Source organism: Theobroma cacao, unplaced genomic scaffold (assembly GCF_000208745.1).
Source record: "Theobroma cacao cultivar B97-61/B2 unplaced genomic scaffold, Criollo_cocoa_genome_V2, whole genome shotgun sequence".
In the NCBI taxonomy this organism is placed as follows: domain Eukaryota; kingdom Viridiplantae; phylum Streptophyta; class Magnoliopsida; order Malvales; family Malvaceae; genus Theobroma; species Theobroma cacao.
The window spans coordinates 34,964-44,329 of NW_017234729.1; the positions used below are offsets into that span (position 1 = coordinate 34,964).

A 9,366-nucleotide genomic window follows, 5' to 3' on the forward strand; every position below is an offset into this window, starting at 1 on the left:
AAAGGAATTTTTTTTTTATTTTTTATTTTTAAATATTAATATTTATTTAATTTTAAATCTCTAAAAATTTTTAGTTCTACCTCATTAACGAGGTGACAACATTTAGTAAGCTTATAGTGTATAGCTTCTATACACTATCAATACATTAAATATAAATTTATTAATTTTTATAATGATTTGACATCATTTGATGACATAACATTATATAAAAAAACTATACACAAAGTGCATCAAATATAAACTTGTATTTTATTTTTTAATTTTTTACTTTTATATACAAAGAATAAAAAATAAATAGTAAAAATATCAAATAATCGAAGTCTAAGTAACTTGTAGGAAATCTTGTACTTAAGCTTTAGCTTAAATGGTTGGGCACTGGTAGATGAAATTTAATTTTCCTTAGAAGCATGAGTTAGATTTTCAAGAAAAATTAAGGCTGAGTTAATCTCAAGCCCAGTAATAAGCTGATGAAATAATAGTTTTTCTAATATGGGTGTTTTACTTGTGGTCGATTTTAAAATTTCTTGAAACTTAACCCTAAACCTTAAATTTTGAACTCAAATAAGTAAAAAAAAAAAAAAAGAATTTCTTGAAAAATTTCCAATGAGATATATCTATTTGTTCCATTAAATTCTCTAATTTTGTACAACTTGGTGTTATTCCCGTGTTATTTATATAATACGTAATTAGAAAATGATAAGAAAAATAGAGAATAAATAAAAGTGCCTTAAAAAGGATGGAATTTTGTTTGAATATTGTAGTGATAATTTTATAAATAAATTCTTAAGGTGAGATAACATTTTTGGGACTTCACCAAAATATTGCGAGAGTCTTAAAATTCCCCCAACGTAAGGAACAATCAACTTCATAAAATAAAAGAAATGAAATTAAGAATAAATATAAAAAGTAAAAACAGTCCATGGCTATTTGTTTAATTTCAAAATAAACAAATTCATAGAGGAGAGAGGAGTCAACAAGACAAAGCACACGATGATCCTCTTGGAAATTGTGATGCCTTTGGACCCCCAGTCGGTTCACATAACCAAAAAACTAAATGACAACTTTGACTAGGAGTAGGACCAAGGACTACATGTTTACATACTTTTTCTTAGAAAATAATAACAAAAATTGTTTGTTCTGTTATATTTTATGTCTTTAATTTGGTCCATTCTTTCTGTCAAAAGCATAAGGAAATTATTATGCTTATTCTCTTTAGACCCTTCATCGTTAAGTTATTAGCTTAATAGTCAACAAGGAAATTGCTAAGGAAATTACAATTAGTACTATTATGGTATTAGGTAGGAGTGAGGCTGAGCTATAAGGCTGAGCTATAAGGAAAACTTGGCAACTGGCTATGATCAGTGACCTCTCCTGCATAAAGATTCCGTCCATGGTAATAATTACTAGTTATTTCAAACTTCATCCAAGTTTTGCTCCTCCTGCCATCCTACTAAACCAGAAGATAATCCCTTTATAACGATTAAAGTTCTCTTTTGGACTACCTAATAGTCTAATACCTTCATCATTGAGCACTTCTTTACCTTCTAAAATTAACCTACGCTTTCATCTTTATCTGTCCTTTACAGTATTTTGAGTAATCAGTCCTTTGACATTGGAAGCAAGGTTGAGGGGGGCTGCTCAAGCAGGGACTTTCCAGGTATTTTAACCATTTTTTCCATTTAAGTTATTTTATGTTTTGTTGTTTTAACATGGAACTTCTAATATGATTGTGGACAAGGCGTCTGACTTCTAATCAGGCGATTGTGGGTTCGAGTCCCACTAGGTGTGTTGAGATATTTTTTTGTTTCTGTTCGTTTATAGACTCTGAACCGTTAGATTAGATGTAGCATATAATAATTTCTGAATAATTAAAATCTTAAAACATTTTACACATTAATATGAATTGAAAAAAATACATTATCAACTAAAAACCTAGATTCTCTTTCCAAAAAAAAAACCTGGATTTCTTAATTAAAAATTAAAAAAATCATTGTGCAATTTGAAAAAGCAGAAGCTTATCAAGTGCTCTTTAAAATCCCTTTTTTTTTTTGCCAGATAAAAGAAAAAGGCCTAAAAATAACCGATTGCCAAAAGTTGCAAAGTTTTGTTTTCCCTTTTATTTTTTTTAAATAAAGAAGAAGAGGGATTTAAACTTTCTTTCATTTTTTTTTAGCAAATAGTCAAATATTCAAATACAAAATGACAGTTATCTATGATGAAACTTTGCCAGGATTTGTTTAATAGTTAGAAGGATGTTTTGTAACCTTTAGGTTCAAGGTTCAAGTTTATCACTATATGTTTTGTTGATTTCTTTGATTTTTTCATTAATTTTATCTTGAATAATATTTAACAAAATTGTGCAACTTCAATAATATTTAGATAATCAAAAGTTTTAAGGTAATTAACTGTTACTTGTTGGCTCTAGTGATATACTTCTAAGTGATTTTTACATTGAATTTAAGATTACGATGTGATATAATTCTCTCCTTTCCAACTAGAAGTTTTCATATTGAAATTTCGGATTTGGGTCATTTGATATCCTCTTACAAATTACTTGCCTTTGTGACTAAGATTTATTAATTAATATTTATATTCCCTAACTAGTTGGCTTGACTATTCAACAATATTATTTGCTTTGCTTATAGCACAAAGTTCAAAGTAAAAAAGGTTTTATGTTCAAGAATTTCCAGAATTAACAAATTTTAATAAACTATATGACCTACCAAAATGTAGATATCTGTTGGTTTAGCTGTTCCTCTTCGCAGAGATTGATGTAAAAGAAATGCTAGAACTGACCAATAGAACAGATGTGAGATTGAGCACTTGTAATTCAATGGTGTACAAATGCAACTCACAATCGAGAATAAGGGTGAAAAAATAATCCCAAACCTGCTCTTAATGAACCAAGAAGAGTAGAAGAAGATGAAGGAGGGAGTTGAAGAGAGAGAAAAATTTGTATTTATCTTTAATTATATAAAAAATTGTATTTATCTTTAAGGTTTTTCTTAAAGAAAATTAGTAATATTTAGTTTATTTGATGCAAAATGCTGCCGCCTAATGAGATAAAATTAAAATTCTTTAGAGACTTAAAATTAAATACTAAAATTTTTTTAATGATTAATTAAATAAAAATAAAATATTCACTTTTTTTCTTGAAAATCCCTTTCACATTTTTAGGTTCTTTTCTTTTCTTCCTCAGGCATCCAAAATAATTTTTTTAAAACCCTTAGAAAGAGAAATCACTGAAACCCTTAAAGAGAGATTGAGAAACTTGGTGGGGATTTTGGGTTTTTGTTGAAAGAATAGGAATTCAAAGTAAAACACCACATCGAAACTCTAAGAGAGAGAAATTATTGAAACCCTAAGAGATTGAGGAATTTAGTAAGAGTATTTTGGGTTTTTGTTGAAAGAATAGGAATGAAAATATGTAGAAATCACTTAAAATATATATCACTAAAGTCTCCAAGTAAAAATTACCTTGAAATATTTAATTATCTATTGCACAATTTTGCTAAGTCAAATTTTTGCCAAACTTAATTTTAATGGAAGAAGACAAGGAAAAGAAGATGATGAAGTTGGAGGAAAAAAAAGAGGACAGCAAGATTGTGAGGGAGTAAGAGAGAGAAAAAAGAATTTTTTATTTTTATTTTCTTTTTTAAAGAAAATTATTAATATTTAATTTTAAGTTCTAAAAAATTATTAATTCTACCTCATTAACGAGGTGACAACATTAGTAAGCTTATAGTGTATAGTTTCTATACACTATTAATACATTAAATATAAATTTATTAATTTTTATAATGATGTGACATCATTTGATGACATAACATTATATAAAAAAGCTATATACAAAGTGCATCAAACATAAACTTGTATTTTGTTTTTTAATTTTTTATTTTTATATATAAAGAATAAAAAATAAAATAGTAAAAATATCAAATAATCAAAGTCTAAGTAACTTGTAGGAAATCTTGTACTTAAGCTTTAGCTTAAATGGTTGGGCACTGGTAGATGAAATTTAATTTTCCTTAGAAGTATGAGTTAGATTTTCAAGAAAAATTAAGGCTGAGTTAATCTCAAGCCCAGTAATAAGCTGACAAAATAACAGTTTTTCTAATTTGGCTGTTATACCTGTGTTCGATTTTAAAATTTCTTGAAACTTAACCCTAAACCCTAAACTTTAAATTCAAATAAGAAAAAAAAAAGAATTTCTTGAAAAATTTCCAATGAGATATATCTATTTGTTGCATTAAATTCTTTAATTTTGTACAACTTGGTGTTATTCCCATGTTATTTATATAATACGTAATAAAAAATGATAAGAAAAATAGAGAATAAATAAAAGTTCCATAAAAAGGATGGAATTTTGTTTGAAAATTGTAGTGATAATTTTATAACTAAATTCTTAAGGTAAGATAACATTTTTGGGACCTCACCAAAATATTGAGAGAGTCTTAAAATTCCCCCAACATAAGGAACAATCAACTTCAAAAAAAAAAATGAAATTAAGAATAAATATAAAAATTAAAAACAGTCCATGGCTATTTGTTTAATTTCAAAATAAACAAATTCATAGAGGAGAGAAGAGTCAAAAAGACAAAGCACACGTTGATCCTTTTTGAAATTGTGGTACCTTTGGACCCCCAGCCGGTTCACATAACCAAAAAACTAAATGACAACTTTGACTAGGAGTAGGACCAAGGACTACATGTTTACATACTATTTCTTAGAAAACAATTAATAAAAATTGTTTGTTCTGTTATATTTTATGTCTTTAATTTGGTCCATGCTTTCTGTCAAAAGCATAAGGAAATTATTATGCTTCTGTTTAGACCCTTCATCGTTAAGTTATTAGCTTAATAGTCAACAAGGAACTTGCTAAGGAAATTACAATTAGGACTATTATGGTATTAGGTAGGAGTGAGGCTTAGGTATAAGGTCTTCGTCCTCTTGACCCAAATTTTATAATTTATAAAGCAGGAAAACTTGGCAACTGGCTATGATCAATGACTTCTCCTGCATAAAGATTCCATCCATGCTAATAACTACTAGTTATTTCAACCTTTATCCAGGTTTCGCTCTTCCTGCCATCCTACTAAACCAGAAGATAATCCCTCTATAACGATTAAGGTTCTCTTTTGGACTACCTAATAGTCTAATACCTTCATCATTGAGCACTTCTTTACCTTCTAAAATTAACCTACGCTTTCATCTTTATCTGCCCTTTACAGTATTTTGAGTAATCAGTCCTCTGACATTGGAAGCAAGGTTGAGGGGGGCTGCTCAAGCAGAGACTTTCCAGGTATTTTAACCATTTTTTCCATTTAAGTTATTTTATGTTTTGTTGTTTTAACATGGAACTTCTAATATGATTGTTTTATAAAGATTGTTTTTGCCTTTCAAATGCAAAATCCTAACTCCACTACTGCTTCTTATTATTTTGTTCGAGATCTTGTCCACAAGCATTTACTTCAGATTTTTCATTTTCGTTCTCAATCACAACTTGTTTTCATCTTCACTAAAGGCTCGTCATCAGCAACATTTCATCCATTCAAGCACAAGCTTTTGTGGTGTTCTCCCCAATCACTTGAGGGAGTATAATATAGCAAAATGATAATTTAGGAGTCTAAAGTACTTTTTTTTTTTTAGATAGAAAGAGAAAGTTGTACAACAATGACAAGGGGAGCAAAAAGCCTTGTCAAATAAACAATTCCCCAACCCTAGCAACTGTACAAAAATAAGACCAAAAGGGACATTTTAAAAAAAACCTCCAAAGATAAGATGTTTTCAAAAATAACTTTTTTGTTATAATTTTAACTGTTTTTAGTCAATTTGAATAAAATTACCCTTAATCAAATCTCTTCATATTCAAGTGCACATGATGTTATATGCCATGTTGAAAAAACATTATTACACGCCATGTATAAAAACATATTACATACCATGGTTAAAAAAGATTGTTACATGTCATGTTGAAAAAAAATATTATTGTTACACACCATTCACAAAAATATCTTACAAGTTACGTTGAAAAAAAATATTACTATTACACGTTATGTTGAAAAAATATTATTGTTACATATTATATTGAAAAAATATTGTTATTACACTTCATGTTCGAGAAACTTTTGTTACATTTAATTCCTAAAATGTTGTTATTACTTGCAAACTAAAACTTCAAATCCTCTTAACTCTCTTCATTTCTTTTTATTTTTATTTTTTACGATTTGACACCGATTAAAGTATTTTTAGCATGTTTTCTTAAATCAAAACACAATTTTCATTATCTATGCCCCAAATTGATAAAATTCTTTAGTTTATTGGTGTCTATGTCCCGAATTGATCCAATTAAAAGCTATTTCAAACATTTGTGATCATTTTTACCATTTTAGTTTCATCCAAAATACTTAAAAGTCAAATTCCCCAAAGGACCACCCACCGCAAGTACATCAAAACCATTACTTGGCGTTCTGAATGCGCAAGAGAGAAAAATTGAGAGTACAACAAACGGATGCCGAAGAGAAAAATCAATAAAATTAGATATAGCTGGATGGTGAGAGAGAGAAATCGGAAGCATGGATGAATTTGAAGAAATTGTGATAAATAGTTTAATTTATTTAAAATAATTTCAATAGTATTTTTGTCAAGTCATAGTTAAATATGGTTAAAAACATTAATTTAATTTTAAGTGTTATTTTTGAAATCAAATTATCAAAATGATCATTTCTCACAATTTTCTCAAACGAAAACAGCTCAACTACAGGACAGCAAGAAGTAGGGGACAAAAAATCAAAATATACCAGGCAACTAGTGAGAAAGAACAGAACCTCTCAATGTGCGCGGTAATAAGGAGTAATGTAATTTAAATGTTTATATACACATGAACACATTCTATATGTGACATAATTATACTTATTAGCTGAACCCTTTCCCGATCTCTTTCTCTTTTGCCACACATTTCCTTGTTTCACTCTAAGAAACCAAACTTTCTTTTAACTACTCTCAGGAATCCTTATCGGTCAATCCTATGGCGATGGAAAGGTTGAGAAGGGCTGCTGAAGCAGGAGATATCGATGAATTGTACAACAGCATTGGGGAAGATGCAGATGTCTTGAGGCTCTATGATGATGCAGAATTTGCTGATACTCCACTACACGTAGCTGCAGAGAGAGGCCATGCTGATTTTGCAATAGCGATCATGTACTTAAAGCCATCATTTGCTAGGAAGCTGAACCAAGGCGTCTTTAGCCCCATTCACCTTGCCTTGCAACAAGGGCACACCTCGACGGTTCTTCGTCTCCTGGACGTTGACAAAGATCTTGTTCGTGTCAAAGGGAAACAGGGCTACACTGCTTTTCACTACGTGGTTGAGAACGAGAACCTTGAACTTTTGGCTCAATTTCTCAAAGATTGTCCGGCATGCATCGAAGATGTAACAATTCAAAAGAAGACTGCCTTACATATTGCAGCAGAAAACCATAGATTTGAAGCTCTTGAAATCCTTGTGCGGTGGCTTGAAAGGACTCATCTCTACGGAAAAGTTTCAAGAAAGCACCTATTGAATGCAAAAGATACAGATGGCAACACGGTGTTACATATAGCCGCTTCCCATAATCAACCCGAGGTAATAATATTTAACATCTCATTTTCGTTATCAACAATATTATACATTATACATGTGAATAAATCTTGGCTTTGGTTGATATATTTGTTTAGATGATCAGGCTGTTATTAGACTGTAAGGTGGATACGAAGGCGGTTAATTCAGAAAATTTGACTGCTTTAAACGTCCTTAAGCGCCAAAGGGATGGTGTAATTGAAGACAAAGAGATCTGTTTGAAGATTCTACGCGATACGGACGGTTCTGCTGGTTTGAGTGCTTTATTCAATCTTAAAGCTAAAGCTGAACCCGTACACGAGAAGTTTAGATCAAGGATCATTTTTCCCGAGAAAGTAGCAATTCGAGCATTGGGGCCAATCATGAACATGTCGGTTGAGAGTATGAATGCATTACTAGTAGCTTTAGCACTGATTATGACAGCCATTTATGAATCCTTGCTCAGTCCACCGGGCGGTGTTTGGCAAGGCAACGATCCCAATGACACTAGGGTTGGCAATTCAGTCATGGATGTGAATACCTTTTCAAATTTCTTCTGGAGTCTCTTTGTTTTGGCTATTTTCACATTATCTCTTACCATTGCCATACTCCAACTTGCTACTGGTAGTAGCGCCATCGCGATTCTGGCTGAAGTACTAGCGGTATTAGTAACTCGATCCTTCTATTATGCGTGGTGGACTATAAGACCAGCTCATGATATATATGTATACAGCAAGGATCCAGATGAAGCAGTGCTTGCGATCGTTTTGATTACTTTAGCATGCATGGAAGCCAGCAGATGGTTCTTGATCATTTCCAAGAGATTGTATTTGAACCATCGAATGTAAACGGGATTGAACCGTGGAATATATAAGGAAGATTCAGTCACGCACCGGCGTGTCTTTTTATATTTTCATGTTCGATTATTATTTTGACATTTTAATGAAAAACATAGTGTCATGCATTGATTTCTTGTGAGAACACACTTGATGGCAATTAAAGTCTATTGCCATTATAAATAGACCTGAGACTTTAAACCTTCGTTATAAAGCTTTCACTCGATGTACCACCCAGAATAACAAATAGTTAATGCTATATAAATTAAACAAATAATTGGGCATTATTAATTAGTTTGAAATTTGGTATGCATGATTAGCTTGAATAGAACATGAAATCTAACCATTAGATTAGTATAATGTAAATTAAGAGTATAAATAGATATGAAAATGTAAAAACTCAAATAATTTTACACCCATCTAAGTGGATCCTTCTTCCTAATGTAATTACACTACTAAATTTCTGGCCCATATATTATTATTTTGAGATATTCTAAAATGAAAAAGGATTTATTTACATAAGCGTTAAATTAAAAAGTTTTACACTTTTCTTTTAATGGTTGATTTGAATAAGGTCCGGGGTTGAGTATATATTATTAGTTTATTACAAAATAATAACATATGGACCGTTAGTTTAGTATAATTACATTAGACGGTTCAAATACAATCTTCTGAAAAGTTTAAAGAAGCATCTGCTTCCAGTTCCCTGCTGTATATTAAAGTAATTATAGTCGAAGTTAATAAAGTAGATAGAAAGCCAACAGAATAAAAAAAAGATATTGATAGTACAAAAAGTAGCTTTTTTATATATTATAAAAATCTCAATATAATTATATATTATCAATTGACGCATAGAGGATGATTCTTTGCGGCAACATTTGGCTCGTCTATTATGTCTAAAATAATGAAAGAAAACCTTGTGTTATTGCAACA

At 30.4% G+C, this 9,366-nt stretch overlaps 1 protein-coding gene across 4 annotated transcripts; it reads left to right on the plus strand.

Moving 5' to 3' along the window:
* Positions 1-1,341: 1,341 nt before the first annotated feature.
* Positions 1,342-8,575, plus strand: LOC18586605 (ankyrin repeat and death domain-containing protein 1A). 4 transcript variants are annotated; one of them, XM_007010088.2, is made up of 5 exons: positions 4,976-5,130; positions 5,232-5,302; positions 6,753-6,842; positions 7,007-7,624; positions 7,717-8,575. In XM_007010088.2, the coding sequence occupies exons 3-5, from the start codon at positions 6,834-6,836 to the stop codon at positions 8,443-8,445; spliced, it is 1,356 nt and encodes a 451-aa protein (XP_007010150.2). In that variant the 5' UTR covers positions 4,976-5,130; positions 5,232-5,302; positions 6,753-6,833; the 3' UTR covers positions 8,446-8,575. The 4 variants fall into 4 exon arrangements, with proteins under 4 accessions (XP_017985250.1, XP_007010150.2, XP_017985249.1 ...); XM_018129761.1 differs by lacking the exons at positions 4,976-5,130; positions 5,232-5,302; positions 6,753-6,842 and adding exons at positions 1,342-1,393; positions 1,587-1,657 and having other exon boundaries at positions 7,008-7,624; XM_018129760.1 differs by having other exon boundaries at positions 4,976-5,302; positions 6,753-6,835.
* Positions 8,576-9,366: the final 791 nt, after the last annotated feature.

Bases quoted from the DNA above. Each gene is read 5' to 3' on its own strand.
- LOC18586605 (XM_007010088.2), top strand. The intron at 7,625-7,716 runs GTAATAATATTT...ATATTTGTTTAG, and splicing joins CTTCCCATAATCAACCCGAG to ATGATCAGGCTGTTATTAGA.